The sequence below is a fragment of the Hakea prostrata genome, chromosome 3, assembly GCF_041222555.1.
Source record: "Hakea prostrata isolate BN-2017 chromosome 3, UWA_Hpros_2, whole genome shotgun sequence".
Lineage (NCBI taxonomy): Eukaryota > Viridiplantae > Streptophyta > Magnoliopsida > Proteales > Proteaceae > Hakea > Hakea prostrata.
Genome location: NC_142602.1, coordinates 13,329,293 through 13,351,602, shown reverse-complemented (window position 1 = coordinate 13,351,602; position 22,310 = coordinate 13,329,293). Strand labels below are relative to the sequence as shown.

At 37.2% G+C, this 22,310-nt stretch overlaps 2 protein-coding genes across 5 annotated transcripts; both read left to right on the top strand.

Annotated features, from left to right (window-relative positions):
- Positions 1-2,222: 2,222 nt before the first annotated feature.
- Positions 2,223-9,974, top strand: LOC149020914 (alpha/beta-Hydrolases superfamily protein). 3 transcript variants are annotated; one of them, XM_089149145.1, is made up of 13 exons: positions 2,225-2,380; positions 3,286-3,350; positions 3,460-3,540; positions 3,979-4,107; positions 4,198-4,284; positions 4,671-4,724; positions 4,942-5,032; positions 5,113-5,183; positions 5,301-5,370; positions 6,233-6,285; positions 6,583-6,676; positions 8,682-8,779; positions 9,662-9,974. In XM_089149145.1, exons 1-13 carry the CDS (start codon positions 2,308-2,310, stop codon positions 9,743-9,745), a joined length of 1,050 nt encoding a protein of 349 aa, XP_089005271.1. In that variant the 5' UTR covers positions 2,225-2,307; the 3' UTR covers positions 9,746-9,974. The 3 variants fall into 3 exon arrangements, with proteins under 3 accessions (XP_089005273.1, XP_089005271.1, XP_089005272.1); XM_089149146.1 differs by having other exon boundaries at positions 2,293-2,380; positions 3,286-3,345; XM_089149147.1 differs by lacking the exons at positions 3,979-4,107; positions 4,198-4,284 and having other exon boundaries at positions 2,223-2,380.
- Positions 9,975-10,715: 741 nt separating this feature from the next.
- On the top strand, positions 10,716-21,891 carry LOC149020913 (uncharacterized). 2 transcript variants are annotated; one of them, XM_089149143.1, is made up of 14 exons: positions 10,716-11,002; positions 11,934-12,013; positions 12,116-12,196; positions 12,799-12,927; positions 13,024-13,110; positions 14,084-14,137; positions 15,142-15,232; positions 15,314-15,384; positions 15,482-15,551; positions 16,972-17,024; positions 17,377-17,470; positions 20,444-20,541; positions 20,984-21,028; positions 21,357-21,891. In XM_089149143.1, exons 1-14 carry the CDS (start codon positions 10,735-10,737, stop codon positions 21,372-21,374), a joined length of 1,239 nt encoding a protein of 412 aa, XP_089005269.1. In that variant the 5' UTR covers positions 10,716-10,734; the 3' UTR covers positions 21,375-21,891. The 2 variants fall into 2 exon arrangements, with proteins under 2 accessions (XP_089005269.1, XP_089005268.1); XM_089149142.1 differs by lacking the exon at positions 21,357-21,891 and having other exon boundaries at positions 20,984-21,349.
- The last annotated feature ends 419 nt before the right edge of the window (positions 21,892-22,310 follow it).

The window sequence follows — 22,310 nt, the reverse complement described above, 5'->3', positions numbered from 1 at the left end:
ATTGAACCAACCCGCATTGGCAATTAGTCTTTTTTTTCGTTTAAAGTGATGTCTCAACGTTGCATGTCATTTTGGTACACACTGTGCGATATATATATATATATATATATATATATATATATATATATATATATATATATATATATATATATATAAAATATTGGTCAATACATTGAGGGATCTTTATTTGCTGCAACCAACAGTTAGATTGCTTCATGTATATAAAAAAGCAATCCAACGGTGTTAAATCAAATAACGAGGGTATAACTGTAAATAAGCTATTGTTTTTTACATTTAAATGATATTCTATTTAAGAAAATATATATATTATTTTGTAACTTTGCAAAAATAAATCCCTAATGGCCTGTTTGGTTACGCGAATCCAGAGATTTCAAATCCCTGGATTCACAAATGGGAGATTTTTACCTGGTTGGTCGTGTGAATCTCTAAATTCATGAAATCTATAGATTCACATTTTTACAATAAAAACGTGAATTTGTAGATTTATGGGTATGAAGTGAAATCCAGAGATTTCACCCATACTATCAAAGCGTTAAAGATTTGAACCATAATTCAATAAATATTTTTTTAGGATAAATTTAGAAATTTCATTCCAAAAATTCAAATTAACCAAACAGTTAATTTTACGAACCATGACTCTAGAGATTTGAAGTCTGTAGATTTGAAATCTCTAAATTTTTGAAATATACAAACTCAAGTAACCAAACAGGCCCTAAATCTATTGAGTCAACGATACTCTATCAAAGGAAGAACAACAGCCTATCTACTGCTTCTTCCAACTCCGTTGTCTTTTCTTTCCTCAGAGGGTTAACTTATAAAATCAACAATTCTCCTATACCCTATTGTGGTTTAACATTTTATTAAGTTAGATTCTTCAAGCCCTAGTCATTCTTCAATAATCAATTTTTGTGTTTCACCACTTGCAAGCATAGCCAATAAGATAAATTCTCTAGTTGGTCCCTTATCCTTGTGCAAACGCCTCAAAGGTTTAGATTCGACGACCCACCAAGGGAACAACAACCCATCTACTTCTTATTTCAACTCCATCATTATTTATATTATTAAAGCTATTTTCAAGGGGACCTCCACCGCCCTAACAATAGTTTTGGTAATAGCCATAACAAACCCTCTTATTCTTCCTCATTTTTCCCTGAGATTCGACGTTGCAAGTTATTCTCTAGTAGTAAAGAATAGAGGTTTTTTGATGTTTTCGAACCCTAGGACAAGTTTTTGTGGTTAAGAGTTAAGATTTTTTTTGTGCAAACTTATAAAATAATAAATTTTTTTTCTAATAAAGATTTTTTAAATTTAAAAAAGAAAAATTTAGCTATCTATTATTTGATTTTACATTATGGGATGATTTCTTATACACGTAGCACAATCTCAATCATTGCTTGTAGACTACAGCCACTGCAACAAATAAAAACCATATGTTGCGAAACCAATAAAATAATTTACAAAAATCAAAATCCAAAAACTCATAAGGCTGTATTGCATTTGCATCTCCTTCGATACTAATATGAATATCGGCCAATACAAAATAATATGGTATAATATTGTAAACAGAAAAAATTCCTAGATGGTTAGATTTTAACAAATATTTACTTAGTGAGATATTTCTAAAATGTGTATACTTAAATGGGTCTTATTTATGAAAATAAATATCAAATCCCAAATTATGTAATTATTTTCCCTTCCAACTAATATTTTACCATGAACTACTCAAATTACTTTCAAATTTTTTATATAAAAACTTGTGAGAAACACTTACCAATTCCTTCAGATCTCTTGGTAATTATAGGGTGGATAACATCTTGTATTTTGTAGCTCTTAGTCTTCTTATAATTCTTTAGTTTTATTGTTTGTAATGAAAGATTTGAAGTAATTCATAGTAGAATATTAGTTAGGTAAGAAGAATTATCACATTATTTGGGATTTGATAATTATTTTAAAAAATAAAATTCATTTAGTAAATTTAAAAAAAAAATATTCTTAAGTAAATATTTTTTAAAATATACCATTTGGGAAATTTTCCGTATTTTAAACCTTTATTATGAGAATTCTCCAGAAGCACTTTTTTATTTTATTTTTTCATAAGGTCCGTGGGGTGTTGCGGCTCGCGCCTTTCAGAAGGCAAGATTCATCTCTTTTAATTTTCGCGCTCAATGATCGAACAGATGCCACGTGTCTTGTCAAGTACCGCCCAAAAAAAAAAAAAAAGTCCCATTATAAATACCGGTTTCGTGCGCCTATCGACCGTTGTAAAGGCACTGTAACTGTTCCAAAATGGAAACCGTCGTTGACGCTCCCAAATTTCGAGCTGAGTTCCTGAAAGTCTTGCGTAGTAGACGATCCGAAGGTATTTATTTGCTGACATTTGAAATGTTCTCTTTGATTGAGTTCATAATTATCTGATTCGCTCTATCTGTTTCAAGACGTCGCTATTCTTGGTAATCTCAATACGTAGCTCGGTGAACATTGAACTTCATTGTCTCTTTCGCTCATTAGAAAATGATACATTTGATTTTACTTGTGGTTGAATCCTGTTTATGCGCATTATACTCTTTATCAAAGGATACAATGAAGGATCTTATTGGGGACTGACAAACTCCTTTCTGGAAGTAATCAAATTAAATTTTGAGTTTGGATTTCTACTTCAAACCCTAAATGGTGTTGAAAGCTTCTCGAGTTAGTTATCAAGATAATTATCTTAATTTATAAAAGAAAATTGGAGATATACTGTCACTGCAGATAGGCAATCTATTTGAGCATTTACCTAGAGTTGGTTTTTGCGAATTTTACCTATACTTACCCTGATTCGGTACACGCTATTTTCCATTTTTTTGTTTTTTTCTGCTGCTGTTGCAGAACAAATCAGATACTGTGGGCTCAGGGAAAGAGAATCATAACTATCCTTATGTGGGAGGAGAGAGAACAAAACCATTTACCGGATTTTATTAGTTTGTGGAGTGGGCATTCTTAAGAGGTTAAGACGGGAACTTTCTATGGAAGTTGAATATTTGCCTAAGCTCTTCATTCTATGCATTAAAATGCATGCCTTTTCACGTTTACTATAGTACTTCAAGTTATCTCTTTTTCTGTTTTTACCCTGAACCATCACCACTCAAAAAAAAAAAATCTGGATAGGGTACACTTTTATTTGTATGGTCTATTACCTACTATTTCACTTCACTTATTTGGAACCATGATGACTTTTATTTTACAGTTAACTTGTCTCCTTTATGAAAATTATTTAATTTTCAGTTCCTCTCTCTGTGGAGCATGCAAAGCCTGTTGTGGATCCGATGTTTGAAGGAAGTTACCGTGAGGTTTAATTGCTTAATGACTGTGGATTATTTTATTGTCAGTTCCAATATGTTCTCCAATGCCCTCCCCCTTTCTTGAATCTAACAATCTTGCTTTCTACGAATATTTCAGGCAATGGAATCCCACCCAAGAGAGAACATTGAGAATTTGAAGGATCCATTGAGAGAAGAAAACCTTTACCTGATTACTGAGGTAATTTTCATTGCAATAAAACATCAAGTGGTTTCTGTAGGACTAGTTCTTGTTTCCTAGATTGTGTAACACCAGTGCATTATGAAAATGAGTGATCACATCATCTTCCAGGTACCTATATTGTACTAGGTACAAAAAAACTGGAATCTGGACTTGAACTCTTGAGTTTAGCAAAGTAAACCAAATGCATAACTTCACATAAGTTACATAAAATAGTCTCCTGAATTAGTTATCAAATTCATAATAAAGCTTGGTGTTGGTGTGGTATTGATAGTGTAGATTAGTGGTGAACTTATTTCAACTAGGTAGATTTTGGAGTGAAATTTTCTTTCGGATACATGAGAAAGACATTTCAGTTATACGTATATGCTAGTAGATGTGCTGATTTTAAGTATTAGTAATATTACAAGAGCTAGTTCTGTTCATCTTTGTCAATAGGCCACTGAGCAAGGACGCCTACCTGTACTGATCTTAAGCACGAAAGAGAGCAACAATCAAAGAAAGCCGGCTGTTGTATTTTTGCATCATACACTTAGTTGCAAGGAATGGTTACGGCCATTGCTTGAGGTATATGGGTTTCCTACCTTTTATTTTTAGTGGCCAAACAACTTTGAAGCACCTAGGTTTTTCCATCTTCTTGATCTCTTCTTTTCTTAGGCATATGCTACACGGGGATACATAGCTGTTGCAATTGATTCTCGCTACCATGGTGAGCGTGCCAACAATACAAGTACATATCAAGATGTATGTAGTCATCCTCAACAATATGCCCTAATTGTTAAAGAATGTTTATGTATTGCATGATGATGTTTTTACTCCCTTCCTTGAAATGCTTGGTGGTCAGTTTTTATGGAACTTGGGTGTTAGCTGAAGGCAGCATTTTATTAAACAATTGATCGATCAAGTGTATTTGACACTGATTTCCTCAATCATATGAGGTTATACTTAAGCTTCTATTGGTGAGGTTATACAAAAACATTGACCAATTAAAGGTTGAGTATGCCATCTCAATTCCCTTTCTTGTAAACTCTTCTTTTTGTTCACCCCCAGGTGCGGAGGGGGGGGTGGGTGGTGGTTTGCAAATAGTCTTTGTAAGTTGGTTCTTTTATCTAGTTTTGATTCAATTGCAGGCTCTAGTGCTGTCATGGAAAAATGGTGATACAATGCCTTTCATATTTGACACGGTAGTGCAGTTGCCCTTTCTTTATTTAGTTTTAATCATTATCAGTATTATGCTACCATTCTTTTTCCTAATTGGATGTTCCTTTAGAATCCATGCAATCATTATTTTGTTATTTAAAATTTAATTGAGGCTATTTTACTACTTGACTTAATTTTGTGTTAGTTTTCAATTTACATGGTTCACAAAAAATTGGACAATTCAAATACCATTTGTGGCAGGTGTGGGACTTGTTAAAGTTGGCAGATTATCTTTCAGAGAGGGAGGATGTTGACCCTTATAGAATAGGAATTACTGGTCTATCACTTGGAGGTTGGTATGAAAGTTATGTGAAAGAAAATTTGAACGTTCCATTAGTGTGGATGATATAAATTGATAATTTATTTATGTAGGGATGCATGCATGGTTTGCTGCAGCCGTGGATACCCGTTATGCTGTGGTTGTCCCAATAATTGGTGTTCAGGTGGGTTGAATTATTTGTAATTGGTTTCTTCCATTAAGTGCAGCAGCAGATACTTAGTGTTCATCTTTGGTGAGTGTATCTGACAGAATTTGGTTGTCTTGGTAAAATTTTTTGCAGGGTTTTCAATGGGCCATAGACAATGACAAATGGCAGGCGAGAGTTGATAGTATAAAGTTTGTCTTTGAAGGTTAGCTTAGAGACAATTCCAAGAAAAAAGGAAGTCATTTTACCTGGTTTGCTTGTTTGGATAAAGGCAAATTTTCATTTACCCTATCTTTCTTAACCGTATTTTCATTTTCTATCTTTAGATTTTTTTCCTTACACAGATTATTGACTAGATGTATTGAGGTCAAATAAATGGAAATAGTTTAAGATAGAGACAGAGGATTAATGGGGTTGGCTAAAGATTTTGAAAGATGAAATTCAAATGAAAAATAGGTTAAAGATGATGGGCAACTGAGAGAAGGGGGGTTGTTTTTCTATCTGTAGCTATTCAAGGAAGTGAATTAGGTTTCTCTGGATTAATGGGGTTGGCTTGAGAATTAGAAAGATGAAATTCAAATGAGCAAATAGGTTAAAGATGATGAGCAACTGAGAGAAGGGGGATTGTTTTTCTATCTGTAGCTATTCAAGGAAATGAATTAGATTTTTCTATTGACAACTGCATAAAGTTAGGGTCCATGAGAGCAACGTTTGGTAGTAATAGAGGTTCTGGTTGATTAACTAAAGCCCCTCCAAACATACAAAATAGGGCATTGAGACATTAATAAATTGGTAGTATATTGGTAATATGCTGATTCGATTAGTTTTGTAGAATTGGGTCTTCTTAGGACCTTGGTTACACATGTGAACCATAAGTAATTCCAAACACTGTATGAGTCTCTATGGCTTGCCTATACAACTGCTAAAACTCTCCCAGCTTATCACTGCTTATACTTTCCAGTTTATTGGAAATACATTTGGATACAGGTCTCATGCCATGTGTACACAAAATGACTTAGCTGAATATATATCTAATGAAAACTCTCTACTTAATTTTCTGCCTGTAGAAGCACGGGTTGATTTGGGCAAGGAGGAAATTGATAAAGAAGTGGTGGCAAAGGTCATTGTTTTGCTTTAGTTGTTTGTTTCACTACTTCTTTACTTGGTTTTTCCTCTGTATATGCTTCAGTATGCTACAATTTTTTTTTTGCTTCTCGCTTCATTTTCTACACCTGTATTTTGGCTTTTGATTTCGCTGATTTTGTAAATCTTTCATTTGTTGAGATTTCATGTATGACATTTTTTTACTGGTTTTGTTTGTTCATCTTGTGGTTTTTCCTATATAAATCTAGGTTCTCATTCTTTTTCAGGCTTCCTTTATTATTTTGTTGTCTTATGATGTTGCTTTCTGGAGCAGGTTTGGGATAGAATTGCTCCTGGTCTAGCTTCACAATTTGATTCTCCTTACTCAATTCCAGTTATTGCACCGCGGCCTCTACTGATTTTAAATGGTATATCTCCTCATCTCAACTTTCAAACTGTATAACTATCGAGTTGTTCAAGAATCAGCTAGCACACACTGATTTATAGGTATGTCCTTGCTCTAACTTAAGATTTTACATACTGAACATGCAATCCTAAGTTAAAATTTCAGTCAGAAGCTTTTGCCAAGATTGTCAGAATGGCCTTGGGATAACTCAGTTGGAAAACTGACCTAGCTGCACAGTTTTGCTGCATATGTTTAGGCAAACAAAGTGCTGTATGGTTATTGTTCTTTTTTTTTTTAAAATTTGGGTCAAAGGTTATTATTCAGATGTTCTGTCCTTTGAGTCTGCTCAATGAAGATTTAATAATATCTTCCTTTTAAATGATGAAATAGTTATCTTGGTTTTATGAACTGTACATGGATCGGTAATTATCTGTGCTCATAAATAGATTGCTGATTTTTTCTTAAGAAGGCCTTCAGTTGCATTGGGAAAGCAAGAAAGTAGATTTGGTACTGGTTTTGTTTGACCTTTTAACTGGTTGATCATAAACTGGATTTGAATTTGATGGCAAATGCAAGAAACTGGGTTTGGTACCAGTTTTGTTAGAATTCAACCTGACCAGAAGTAATTGGCTGATCATTAACTCGGTTTGCATTCAACCATCCTGAAGTAACTGGTTGACCATAAACTGGTTGTTTTCTGATGGAAGCAGAACACGGAAGGCAGATATTAAGGTCAGAAGCTCCCTTTAGCAGACATTGGAATGTCAGTTTGTAAAAACAATAAATGAGATGTAAAGCGATAGCAATGGTTACTCTGTTCAAGCAATGCCTTGCTCCAGCCTGCATAGTTAGGGTTTGAAGTGGCACTAGTGCAGGGTGAGCTTTGGTTGAGAATGCTGAGCTGAACCCGTTTAAACTGGAATGGTTTAAGAAAGGGTTTTTTTCGCTATGAAAAAAAGTTAAAAAGAATTAAATCTTGAAGTTTTTAAGTTCTTAACATGGAATCCAGGTGATCACACTGTTGTTGGAAGGATTGATACACATCTTCTGCTGCTCTATATCCTTTGATCTCCACCGTGGTTGAGGCTGCTGAATCTATTTTTGGTGTATCATGAACAAAAACCAGAACTCTGGGAGCAGATGCCTCAGAAATATGCTTCTTCCCTCTACTTCTACTTTGTGTTTTTAAAAAGAGATAAAAGACCTCATGTAAATGAGGAAACATCTTAAAGAACACATATTAGTTTTGTTGGTTAAAGTTTAAAATGCATTAGTAGAGATCTATACTTATTTCAGAGTTTCTGCATGAGCATTTTATGAAATTGAAACTGCTTGTGTCATGATCTTAAGGGAAAATAAGCACTGAAAACTGGAACTTGACAGGCTGAAAGTCTTTGTCATGCACGCACGCACACACACTCACACTCCAACACTCATACAGTCACATGCCCCTCCCCTCTCTCTATTCATTGGAACAGTTCCTATTCTCATTGGGTGGGTCATTTTTGACATCATCAAATTTGAGGCATGTGCCAAACTTGGCACATTTTTGCTTCAAGAACTTCCAGAGAAGCCTAATTAGTAGCCTTGGAAACCCTTCAAAGAACTTCTAGCAAAGGTCATAAGTGATACAGCCTGCGATATAGCTACCTTAAGAGTTAAGACACATGTCGTAACTGCAAAGAATAGTTAATCCATTCAATATTCTCATTGTTATCTCGGGGTTGCTATTTATACATTTGCATGCAAATTCACTCAGTTGCTGTGTGTGGTATATGCAATACCATAACTCTTTGGATGGTGATTTATGATGGGAAATCCTAGACCACTAATACCACTATATGTCTATATATAATTGAGGCACATCTAAACCAAGTTAATGGAAATAAACATCTTGAAGAATCATTTCCTGGTTGGTATCTTTATGTTATTGCTTTTCTTCGGGGTGGTAAAAATAGAATTTTGTTACATCATAAAATCTACCCAGGTGCTTACTATGGCTGCATAAATGCATCATTTGACTACAGGTGCGGAAGATCCACGTTGCCCAATAGAAGGTCTTGAGATTCCAATATCACGAGCAAATGAGGTTTATAGGGAGGCCAACTGTTCAGAAAATTTCAAGGTAGGGGACCTTCCCACTGTAAATTCACACAGGTTCAGTCCTTACGCTTGCAAGACCCAGTGTTTCAGTATTCAGATATTCCAAATATGAACTCAGAGAATTGTCCAACTGCAAAAAACCATCTACTCTTTCAGTTTTGCCTCATGTATTTGGAGTTTGTCTTTGGGAACTAAAAACTTATCTGAGCTTTAATAAAGGTTTTATTATTTTATCTTCTTCCTACGACTGTTTGTATTTCTGCCCAATTGAGAATAGGGGGAGGGAAGGGCGGGCCTGGCGCAATGGTGGAGTCTCTCCATTGTGAGCTGGAGGTCGCGGGTTCGAATCAGCCTCTTTGCAAAAAGCAGGGGTAAGGCTGCCTAGAAAGTCCCTTCCCCAGACCCCACATTGTGGGAGCTTCGGCACTGGGTATGCCCTTTCTGAGAATAGGGGGAGGGATCAACACGCTGCTGGAGTATGTTGACTCATCTACCAATCCACCAGTAGGCACACAGGAGGAAGTGCATTATGGCTGTATATAGGGGGACCTACGTGGTCAGGGGGGAGAGTGTGTCAGTGTGTGAGAGGATATGTGCTACCAGCAGCGTGCACATCAGTCTCCTTTGAACATTCTTTTGAAGGAAATCTCCATATTTGATGTGTTAGGCATGTTTCCGGTCTAGGCTTCCCCTCATCCTTCTCCATACTTGTTTTGATGCACATCCATGTTATTGATGCTCATGCATACATGTTATTTTCCATTAGGGTTTTAAGTACAACTGACACATCAGACTTGTGATTCAAAACCAACCTCCCCCCCCCCCCCTCTTCGCTTTTCTTCTATTTTGCCCCTTTCTCTTGTCTCTTGTCTTCGCTAACCCATACTCATTTCTTCCATTCCAGGTAATTCTGCAATCTGGGATTGCCCATGAAACAACATCTCTGATGTTGAAAGAAACTAGTGATTGGTTTGACAAGTTCCTTTAAGATTGTTTTCAGTCTTGGTTCTGTTTTTCTACTGTCGTATTCTCAAGCGTGTTTCTGGATGCTTGACATTGAAGGAATAAAGTGTGTCCTGTATTTGTATTTATATATGGTGGTTGCACTTGTTCTAGTATTGGTTAAATTGAATATATGTATATGATAATAAACCACACAAACAGAAAAATGATACCTTGTTCTCCTAATATATTTGATGATTCTTCAATTTTTTTTGTCCCGGAAAAAGTAGACACTTTTTTTTTTGATGAAATGAAATAGAGACATTGTCTGTGAGCGACAGGGTTCTTGATTTCTTGTTAAATTTTCCACACTTCTTCAGAAGGGATCATGTTCAAGTCAGTGTTGAAACGCCTAAGACATCAAATGGCGGTACTGTTGCTGCAATAAAAGTCAGTTTCCCTGGGCTGGAGTATCACTTTTTTAGGTAAGAGGGCTGGAGTATCATTGGGAATGAAAATATAACCAAATATTCAAGGTTATATTAGAGTGTAGGTGCGTGAGTGCAAGCTGTAGGACTTCCAATTTCTGGTCTCATAGAAAGCCATTAATTATTTGTACAAAATGCTGAAGGCATGCTTGTCTTTTTTTTTTTTTTTGGGTGGAGCTGAGGTTCATTCGGGCCAGTTTGCGCGCACCTCGCCTACATTTTTTGGGGAGATATCTTGACGAATGTTGAACCCACAACCTCTTCATTGAGAGGCGTGGTCTACTCTGTGTTGACAAGGCATGCTTGTCTTTATGTTCATCATATTTTTTATAGTTTTGTTATTAAAAAATTCGAATAACCTTGGACTATATGTATATAGATATAGTTTACCCAAAAAAAAAATGTATATAGATATAGAAAAGAATAAAAATCACACCCAGCAATTCCATACCATATATATATATATATAGACGATTTATATTATTGATTCTCTCTCTTCAATAAATAATAAATTAATGAGGGAGATCATTTAGCGTTGGTGACAATAATGGCGGGAAGAAACTTCGCGCCTTGGAATGTTGCGGTTCGAGGGACGGCTCACGTGCTGCGCTTTTCGCGCTTACGGATTCCAACACAGCTCCACGTGACCGCCGAAAATTTTCGATTACAAAAATCCTCTTATAAGTACTGGCATGGTTCTCGGATCAACCACTGGAAGCTCTACTGCAACTGTTCTAAGATGGAAACCTTCGTCGATGCTCCGAAACTTCGCTCTGAATTCATGAAAATGTTGCGCAGTAGACGATCCAATGACGGTAGGCTTTCATAGAATAGGCTTTCATAGAAACCCTAACTAACTTTTCATTTGCTGATACCTGAAATTTAGCATCGCTTGAATTCATTATTCTCGGATTCTCTCTCTAAGTACTTCGCTGTTCTGGTAATTCCTTGTCTATTTCTCTTTTTAGACCTTAGGTATAGATTTGATCTTACTCGTGGTTGAAATCCAGCAGATGCGCATTATATTTTTTGTCAAAGAATTGAAGTAAAGGATTGGATTGGAAATTGACGAACTACTTGTTGAAATTTAAGTTACTAATACTGAAAATGTTTCACGGACACTTTGTTAAGTTATTGCTAGGTAGAAAGAAAACCGGTTGACAGGAAAGCTTGGCATTGTAGGTTGAGTACTGGTGTTTTGTGTTGGGTAGGACTCGGAGAAGTGAGTGCAGTATTCTGTTGCAGTTTATGAGGAGTTGATTGCCACTTGCCGGTGGAACAATTAGAGGACTTTGTACGTTTGTTTCGCATGGATACCTTGAGGATTCCAATGTCTAGGGAAGTACGTTTATAACTAGTCGAACAGAGATGGACAGCAGAATTAATTTGGATTCATTCGAAGCATGGTGAAGTATGATAAATATGAGTTTGTGATTGTTTCAACTGCCACCCTAAGTGGTCTTCAAAACCTCTTAACCATCGGTGAGAGATTGGTCCCAGTGTTGAACGAGTTACCTATTGGTTCACTTTACTTTATATTTAGAAGCCAAAAGATAGAATAGAAATTGAAAGAGAGATAATTAAAATTAACCATTATATCGTCACGATGGTTTTTTCTTTTCTTTCCCGGGTCTTATTACATTTTTATTTTCTTGGCTTCCAAACGTACTATTACTGCTTTGGAAATGATGAGTTCTCTTTTGAGGTTGATTTCTTTTCGTTTGTGTGAATTGTTTTATTTTTCAGTTCCGCTTTCTGTGGAGCTTGCAAAGCCTGTTGTGGATCCTATGTATCAAGGAACTTCTTCTGGTCCTCCGTTCAGTGAGGTTTAGTTGATTTCAGAGCATTGATCACTTTTGTATCAATTCCATTTTTTTTTAAGAAACTCGTATAATTTTACTTTGCATTCTCTGGGTGTTTCTTTTCAGGCAATGGAATCTTGTCCAAAAGAAAACATTGAGAATTTCAAGGATCTTCTAAGAGAAGAAAACATTTACTTGATTACTGAGGTACCTTTTTTCTAAGATAAGGCATGGAGTGATTTCTGTAGGATTAATAATTGGTTCCTATTTGTGTAACACCTTTTGAATATGAAAGAAAGGTGTGTATGTATCATCTTCCAGTTATGTGTAATGAGCTTGGTACACCAAATTTTGGACATGAAAGCCTTAGCAAAGTAAGTCAAACATGTTACATCACTTTGGTTACCAGGGGTAGTGATTTCTGTAGGATTAATAATTGGCTCCTATTTGTGTAACACCTTTTGAATATGAAAGAAAGGTGTGTATGTATCATCTTCCAGATATGTGTAATGAACTTGGTACACCAAATTTTGGACATGAAAGCCTTAGCAAAGTTAGTCAAACATGTAACATCACTTTTGTTACAGGGGGTCATCTCCTTGATTAGTTACCAAGTTTATAATATAGTTTTCTTGGAAGTATAGGAAAGTGATCGGCTGTTTTACCGAAGTCAATTTAAGATTGAAATTTGCTTTTGGTCACATGAAAAATATGTTTCGTTATATACATATCTGGATAGCCGCTGATGTGCTGAAATTGAGTTTTAGTAATGCTTATTGGATCTAGTTTGTTGATATATATATCAACAGGCCAATGAACAGGGACGCTTACCTGTGCTGATCTTGAGCATGAAAGAGAGCAACAAACAAAGAAAGCCAGCTATTGTATTTTTGCATAGTACCAACCGTTGCAAGGAATGGCTACGGCCGCTGCTTGAGGTTTGCGGGTTTCCTTCCTTTTATTTTTCAGTGGCTAACCAACTTGAAAGTTGAAACATCTAGGTTTCCAATCTTCTTAGTCTTTTATTTTCTCAGGCATATGCTTCACGAGGATACATAACTGTCGCCATTGATTCGCGCTACCATGGTGAACGTGCCACCAGTGCAAGTACATATCAAGATGTATGTAGTTATCCTCAACAATATTCCCTAGTCGTTAGGAATAATAGGTATTGCATTGCAACAGTAGTTGCAAGAAGTTTTTACTCCCTCCCTTTAAATGCTTGGTGATCAGCTTTATGGAACTCAGGCTGTAGCTGAAGGCTGGGTTTCATAAAACAATTGATCAATCTAGTATATTTCCATGTTAATGCTGATTCCCTCAATTATATGTGGTTATATGATAAGACCCTGCAATTCCCAAATGTCCAAACCGTGAACCAGCTCTTGGCAACTCTTTGATTAGCTCAAAACACTCACAAACACACAGCACTTGAAAGGCACTAACCAATCTGTAAAAGAAATATAAATGCCAATTGCACTAAACTCGACAGCAAAAGTCCATTATAGATCTGAATTCTACCTTCAAAATACCCACCCAAGTGTCTTCCCCTTCCCGCAAGTAACCTTGCCCAACAAAACTCAATTAATCTCTTCTCCTCTGTCTTCCCTGCCTTCCCCTTATATAGCTTAATACAAATCCTAATAAACAAGCAAACCCCCCTTCCACGTAGGACAGCATGGGAGTGGTTGCTCCCAAATAGGAATTTCCACTTGTCCCTATAGCTGATACTGTCCCCTACATGTATGGAATTGATCCCCTATAATTCCCTACCTCTAAACTCTCAACTTAGGGTCCTAACATTATACTTAAGATTTTATTGGTGGGGTTATACTTAAATTTCTACTCATGTTAGTTCAAATGCTTCAAGAAAGAAGAAAAGAGGGAAAGAGCGGTTTTTCTCTGGTCCCTTTTTTCTCCATTTGGGGGTGGGGGGGGGGGGGGGCGCGGAGTTGTGGTGGCGTCGACTAATTCAAGGTTGAGTATGCTTGCCTTTTCAATTCTCTTTTCTTGTAAAGTTTTTTTTTTAATAGTTTATTTAAATAATTAATCTTTATAAGTAGGTTTCCTCATCTGGTTTTGGTTCTGTTGTAGGCTCTTGTAATGTCATGGAAAAATGGTGATACAATGCCTTTCATATTTGATACGGTAACTCCTTTTCTGTTAGCTTCATCACTAGAGTTTTCTTGTTAGTATTTAGGGTAAATATCACTTACCTCCCCTCTTAGCTGGACAAATAGCACTTACACCCCCTCTTAGTTGGATAATATCACTTACCTCCCCTCTTACCTAGCAAATATATCAAACACCTCCCCTCTGTTAACTTTCTCGGTTAAATTTAACTTTTACCGTTAAATATTTTTCTAAAACCCCAAAATACCCTTGGCTAAAAAGTTAAACTACTAAATTATCCTCAATTAAAATAAGTATTACCAAAACACCATAGTTAAAACCTAAATTATCTTTAATTATTTAAAGCCCAACATACCCTTTTTTTAAAAAAAATTATGAAACAATTAAAAAACACGTATTAGAATCAAGTAAAATGAAAAATGCAATTAAAAAACAAAGGGTATGTTGATAAAATTAAACATGTACTACTATTTTGGGTTTTTTTAATTGTTTGATAAATTTTTTAAAAAAAAGGGTATGTTGGGCTTTTAATAATTAAAAATAATTTGGATTTTAGCTATGATGTTTTGATTTTTAACAATTATTTTAATTGAGAGTAATTTAGTATTTTAACTGCTAGGGTGATTACGGTAATTTAGGATTTAAAATAAAAAATATTTTTAGCCAAAAGTATTTTGGGGTTTTAGAAAAATATTTAACGGTAAAAGTTAAATTTAACAAAAAAAAGTTAACAGAGGGGAGGTGTTTGATATATTTGCTAGGTAAGAGGGGAGGTAAGTGATATTATCCAACTAAAAGGGGGTGTAAGTGCTATTTGTCCAGCTAAGAGGGGAGGTAAGTGATATTTACCCTAGTATTTATTACATTTTTTTCTTCTTTAAATTGGAAATTCCTTTATGGTCCATTCAATCTCCACTATTATGAACTGTAATTGAGGTCCATTTTTACTAATTACTTTGTTAGTTTCCTATTGGTACGGTTCATAAGAAGTTGGTCAATCAAACTACTATTTGTGGCAGGTGTGGGACTTGATAAAATTGGCAGATTATCTTTCAGAGAGGGAGGATATTGACCCTTCTAGAATAGGGATTACTGGTGAATCACTTGGAGGTTGGGTATGCGACTTATGTGGGAATTTTTTTTAGAAATTTCATAATTGGGATGGTATTAAAACATAGTTTATTGATGTAGGAATGCATGCATGGTTCGCTGCAGCTGTGGACACTCGTTATGCTGTGGTTGTCCCAATAATAGGTGTTCAGGTATGTAGAGTCAAATGTTATTGATTTCTTCCATCAAGTGTGATGGAAGGATGTCTTAGATAGATTTAAATTCTTTACAATCTGTAAAATCTTGCAGGGTTTCCGATGGGCCATAGACAATGATAAATGGCAGGCAAGAGTTGACAGTATAAAGTCCGTCTTTGAAGGTAAACTGATGGACAACGCAGAGAAAGAGATGGTCATTCTACCTTGTTTGCTTGTTTGGGTTGACCAAATCAATATATACTTACTCTCTATCATTTTTACTTGCATTATCATATTCTATCTTTAGATTTTTTTTCCTTTCAACTCTGATTCATGACTAGATTACTGAACATCTCTGTTATGCAAATAGAAATAATTTCTAGGGCTGGAGGCTTAGGGTTGTGAGAAAATATGGATGGGACATAATGCGTTGGCTGGAAAACTAGAAAGATGAAATTCAAATGAGAAAACAGTTTTTAACTGTGATGATCAATTAAAAAATGAATGAGTTTCTTTATCTGTCTATAGGTATTCAAAGATGGGAATGAGGTTTACTGTGGAAAACAACATTGAATTTCATGGAGATTCATTATGACTGGAGCTCCTGCTTGGTTAGCTAGAACTTTCTCCAGACATAAAATTATGGCATTGATACATTAAAATAATGGTTATTGGTAGTAGAATTAAGTCCACTAGGGATCCTTATAAAAATGAGCAAAGTAATTCCAGACTAAGAAATCATTTTGTCTTTTTTATTGGTTGCATTTGTGTGGGGATATTAGGTGCTGCTGGGATTTTATTTTGTTTCAAGGAGTATTTTTTCTAGTGTCTTTAGTGGATTTGGTTCTGGTTCTTTTAATGTTTTTAAGTGCACAGCTAGAGCCTCAAAACCACCCCCCCCCCCCAAAAAAAAAAAAAAAAAAAAAATCCACCAACATATCAACATAGAGTCATAGACCTAAGACCTAGGATGCTAGCTCCAACAAACTTCATACTTCGTTTAATCACATAACTTACATATGTTTGTGTTTGTTATGGTCCATCCTTTTCTTAACACATTTACCAGTTGCCACGGTAAGGCCTTGACTCCAAATGTATTTAATTTCACTTCACATCTATTTCCAACCAAAATCTTGTTGTAAAGTTTATTTTGTGTTTCCCTCCCCCCTTTTTAGCATTGTGTTACTTCACCTTACCCCAGGAAATTTTATTTCATTTCACTTCCTTCAAAAAAAGCCCAATGGAATTTAACCAATGGTACTTGGTGTCATGAAAAAGGCGAAACATTCATTGTCAAAATTCTCATCTAAATCTACAGATTTTTTTTTTGTTATTGATCAAAATTTGCCATTGGAGAGAGTAATTTGGCTCTAGTAATGAGCTTTGGGGCAAGACCTCTTTGGAGTGAAATTCCCGACTTTGAAATGCTTTTTCAGGGGCTGCCTATTATATGAAAGGAAGTTGAACAGTGAGACTTTCAGTGCTGGGAGTTTATTGGAAATACATGAGAATACCAAGTTGGCTCCCATGTATATGCACAACACTTTAACTGAATCTATATATATATACTACCAAAAATCACTGAACTTTTTTTGGCTGCAGAAGCACGGGCTGATTTGGGCAAGGAGGCAATTGACAAGGAAGTGGTGGAAAAGGTCATAGTTTTGCTTAGTTTTTTGCATCATATGCTCTGGCACCTTTTCTAAGTGTCCTTCCAATCTATGCTTCAATATTATTATTGTTATTATTTGTTATTATTTTGGTAGTTATGCTTCAATATGTCACAAAAACTTTTGTTTCAGCAAGTCACTCTTAATATCTGTATTTGGCTTTTGAATTATTGGTTTTTGTATATCTTTAATTCATTGAGATTTTATTTATGGTGCTTTTTACCGGCTGTCTGTTCCTCATGTGGCTTTCTCAATATAAATCTAGATTTTTGTTCTTCAACAACCAAGTTTAGGCTTCCTTTAATTTCTTGTTATCTTATGATGGTTTCTGGAGCAGGTTTGGGATAGAATTACTCCTGGTCTAGTTTCTCAATTTGATTCACCTCACACAGTTCCAGTTATTGCACCACGGCCTCTGCTGATTATAAATGGTATGTTTTCTCATTTCAACCTTCACATTGTATAGCTATTGAATTACTTAAGAACTAGCTAGCATATTCTGATATGTTGTCTTAGCCTATTCCCTGGGAGAGCTTAAGATCTTTCTCATTGATTCTCTGATCCTAAGGTGAAAATCTAGTCAAAACATTTCCTAAAATTGTCAAAATGGTATGGAATAACTTAGTTGGGAAAGTGACCTGGCTACTGGGGAACTTCCATTTTTTTTTTTTTTTTTTCAGTTGTGGTTCATCTGCTGCCCGGAGTAGTGTGAAGACTCGTACAATTTTGATGTGTATGTTTGGGAGAACAAAGTACAGATATCTACTATTCAGAATTTTTATCTGCTTATGCCTGTTGGCTGGTGCTTATCAGGCTTTTATCATGTCTTTTATTTTTAATGGCAAAATAGTTGTCTTAGTTTTGTGAACAAGAATGGATCATCACTAAGAGTGAGTTCATGAAATAGTAAGCTCCTTATCATTCAGATGCTTGTCTATTTTTCAGAACATCATTTAGTTTTTTTTTTTTTGGGTGAATAAATAAATATATTAAAAACAACGACACACTTACAACGAAGCAAGCATAGAGCAACGGTTAAAAAACAAAGACAATGCAGCAAGGGCAGAGCCCAAAGAAAATGGGCCGAACAGGGCAAAGAGACTAAATTGCTGATTTCTTCTTATTCTTCTTTTTCTTTGAGGACTTGAGATCCACCAAGAAGTCGTCTCCGAAAGGGTTGTGCTCTTTAGCAGGGCGATTGCTTCTACGACGCTCAATGCGGTCAAGAACATGCGAAGGGGGAGAGATTAAGTTCTGGATCGAGTTCGGAAGGGATTGAGCCATAGGCCTGAGGGTTGGCAGTGCTAGCAAAATCTGGGGATTGGGCTGAGAGATTCCGAATAGGAGAGTTCTGAGCGGAGGTTGGATTGGGCGGATAGGCCCATGGGCCGAGGGACCCAATAAGGGACACATAGGCGAATTTAGAACAGAGCTGGGATTGAAGGAAGGGATAGGCCCATGGGTCAAGGGGCCCAAAGAGGGAGGCTTAGGGAGGGGTAAAAGGTCACATTAGCCTGATTGTGGAGGAGAGGAGAGAGGGGAAATAGGGTTGACGGTGATCGCATCTTCTAGATGGTTGTTAACCGAAATGGAAAAAAGCAGAGGTAGAGAAGAGGGGTCAGGGGTTTCGGCTGTAGAGTTTTCATGGATGAGGAAAGCAGCAGGTCGAGGATCAGGGGAAATAATCGACAACTGAAGGAGGTTGGGAGAAAATTTTCGGTGACAGTGAATGAAGCTGGATTCCAGGCAGTGACAGGGTTAACAGAGTTCTCGGCTGTCGAGAGATGGTAGAGATTCACAGAGGGATTCACAGAAGTTGCAGTTTGAGCAGGCTTTTGCCTAGATCTACGCCTCCGGTAAGTATAGGCTACTAGCGCCGAGCAAGATTCAGGCAGGGGTGTTAGCAGCGGGAGTCCACAACAATGAATTGGTGGAACTCAAGGGAGCAGCAGATTCCACAAGAATACAAACATTCATAGGAGAAGTAGAGGCAGGTGCGGATGAGTTCAGGCAACCAATAATGGTAGGGAGACAGGAGATTGAGTCGTGCCCAAAAGTGGCACAGCCAACGCAACGGGCCGGAACCCAATCGTAAACAATGACTCGATTTTAATTCAGCCATCGAAGAATGGCCTTTACAGTCGCGGAGGATGGGCAACAAACAGATGGGGTGGAGTTACCAGTGGAGGGAGGAGGGATAAATGAAAGGGTAAGGTCAGACAAGGGGGGTTCAGAGAAAGGAAACAGAGAGTTCCAGGCTTTTGGATTTATAGAAGCAGAGAGGTGGGCAGAGCTGTGAATGATGGTGGGAAGGGGCAGGCGTAGGGGAGGAAGATGGGTTGGGTGACCTTTTCTAGCACTCACAAAAAGACAAGCATCAGCGACGGCAGAGGCCTGCACAAGCAAGCGGTGGCAGAAGACGGAGAAGAAGAGGGCAGCAGCAGTGGCGGTACCCCAGCGGCAGCAGCGGCAGAGGGAACGAGATCCTGATTGGACAACACCGTCATCTACATGAGGCTATTCCGGTGACCCATTTTGCTTCCAGTGGCAACTGCAGCATCAGGAGAGGCTGGCTCAAGCAAGCAGTGGCAGAAGATGGAGAAGGAGAGTTCAGCAGCAGCAGTAGCAGAGGCGGCTTTCCCAGCAGTGGCAGCAGGAGAGGGAAGCAATTGCTTCCCCCTCTCCCTGTTGCCTCTATTCATGCATCATTTAGTTGCATGGGGAATGCAGCACATTTGGTTTGACTGAGGTTTGTTTGAATTCAACATGTCCCTGTGGGGTTTGATACCAGTTTTGTTTGAATTCAACCTGTCCTTTAGCAACTGATTGACAATAAACTGGGGTTGAAACTCAGGAGATAAATACACTTGATTGGAGATGCAAGGGATAGCAACTGTTTTGCTGGTTGATTGATGCCTTGACCTGGCAGACCATCTTTAAAATCAATTTCCATGTATGTACCAAACTTGGCACATTGTGATGTCATGGCCACACAGTGAAGCCTAGTCAGTGGGCATGTGAAGACAAGCGGGTGTAGCCTGCCATATATCCCCCGCCACACAGTGAAGCCTAGTCAGTGGGCATGTGAAGACAAGCGGGTGTAGCCTGCCATATATCCCCCTTGAGACTGGCGTACTAACTGCAGTGAGTGGTATTGTTATATTTACATGCACTGCACAGAGCATTACTCTTTGATGGTAACTTTGTGATGGCAAATCATGGGCCACTGTGTTTCCTGAGCATAACTAAACCAGCTTAATGGCGAGCACCTAAAAGAGCAGTTACTATTTGGCACCTTTATCTTATTGCTTTTGGGAATGGAGCTTTTTGTCTGAGTTCAAGATAGAATTTATTACAACATATAGTCTACCTGGATGCTTAATCAGGTTGCTTTATGATTACAGGTGCAGCAGATCCTCGTTGCCCAATTGAAGGTTTGGAAATTCCAATATCACGAGCAACTGAGGCTTATAGAGAGGCTAACTGTTCTGAAAAATTTAAGGTATGGGACCTACTCACTGTAAATTCACCTGGTTCATTTTCCTGTGCCTGCAATATCCAGTGTTTTAGTGCTCAGGTCCAAGTATGAACAAGGAATCATTTCTTACAGAGAAATTCAGTCGAAATCCATCAATTGGAATTTCTTAGTACTCAGGATTTCTAACTTCTGATTGATCTTTGGATAATTGAGAATATCTCGGAGTGCAATATGGTTTGCAGACGGGGAAAGAGGGAGGGAAGGAGAGAGTATTGTAATGAAAGATTGTCAGATTGTTAGAGGGCTTGCATTACTAGCAGTGTCAAAGGCTATTTCTCTTCTCTCTACCCTCAATTGATGATGCTTGCTTTTGATTTACATGCATGCATATTTTCTCCTTATGTGTCTTTTAAGTACAATTTCCTCCCATGTTTTGTCTAACCCATGCGCTTTTGTTTAATTCCAGATGATAGCGCAACCTGGGATTGGCCATCAAATGACACCTCTGATGGTGAGGGAAGCTAGTGATTGGTTTGATAAGTTCCTTCAGTAAGATTGTCCCAGTTGTCAAAAAAAATAAATAAATAAAAAATAAAGCAGCAGCCTTTTTCTGCGATAGAGATTTGAAATTACCTGCTAGAAACTTGAGATTTAAAATTACGAAGCTTGACAAAATTTGTGAACGTGAGCGGAATCGCATGAAATAACAGTGAAGATGGGCGGGCCCAGGCCCCAAACCACGCTAATAAAATGCTTGTTGACTTGACATTTACCCACTCAAGATTACAAAGACTGGCATATTTGTCTCAACTTCGTTTACAGAAATTGCTTTTTTGCAGCTGACCCTGATTTCATAGTTGCAACTTGCAAGCGGAAAACAATCTTCACAGGCTTGACAGCGCCTCGATTTGGGGGTAGGGGAACAAACAGCTACAAGGCTTTAGACATCTGTCAACTATAGATAAATCCGTTTTAGGAAAACGGAGATTCAGGTTGAAGTTGGCAAGCCCTTCATTGCTTTGGTAGACTAACGGAGCACAAATCTGTTGTCAATGCCGGCTCTGTTGGCTTACCACTAGTTCAAGTACAACTCTGAATGTGAAATATCCTAAATGTTTTTAACCCTTGGCATTCGGTTGACAGCTCAATATGTTGGCCAGCATTGTTCATGAAAGACCATGACGGATTGTTATGGTTTGAATTTGATTTTTGAATTCAAGTTTTTGAATTTAAGTTTTGAATTCAAGTTTTTAAATTTGAATTCAAATTTGAATATTATAAACGAATCTTGTACAACAGCCATGTTTATTTATAAATACATAAGACTTACCCATCAAAGTAAACAACTTATCAAAATTAGAGTTTTTCTTTGCATTCTTTCAGTTCAAAGTCCAAATTATTGTATCCATGTTATTTCCCATGTTAAAGGAGGTTGTTACTCTTCGCGATGCTTAATTGTAGAGCCACATTTAACGACAAGGAGATGAGCTATCTTCACCATTGCTGGAGATTAAAAGTAGACCATAGATATTGCTTAGCCTCCTCATAAGATTCATGTTGGGCTGGCCTCCTATGTGTAGGAAACATAGAGATGAGCTATCTTCACCATTGCTGGAGATTAAAAGTAGCTTATATATGAACATTCCGGGGGGCACTGAATGCATTAGTAGTAATTGGTTTTAATGTGCAAGAGCCACCCACTAGGGTGCAAGTTTGGCCCTAATGGCCTTGCCTTAAGCCTGCCTTGAGCCCGAATAAGACTTGGGCTCAAGATTTTGGCTTTGAGGGTGAGT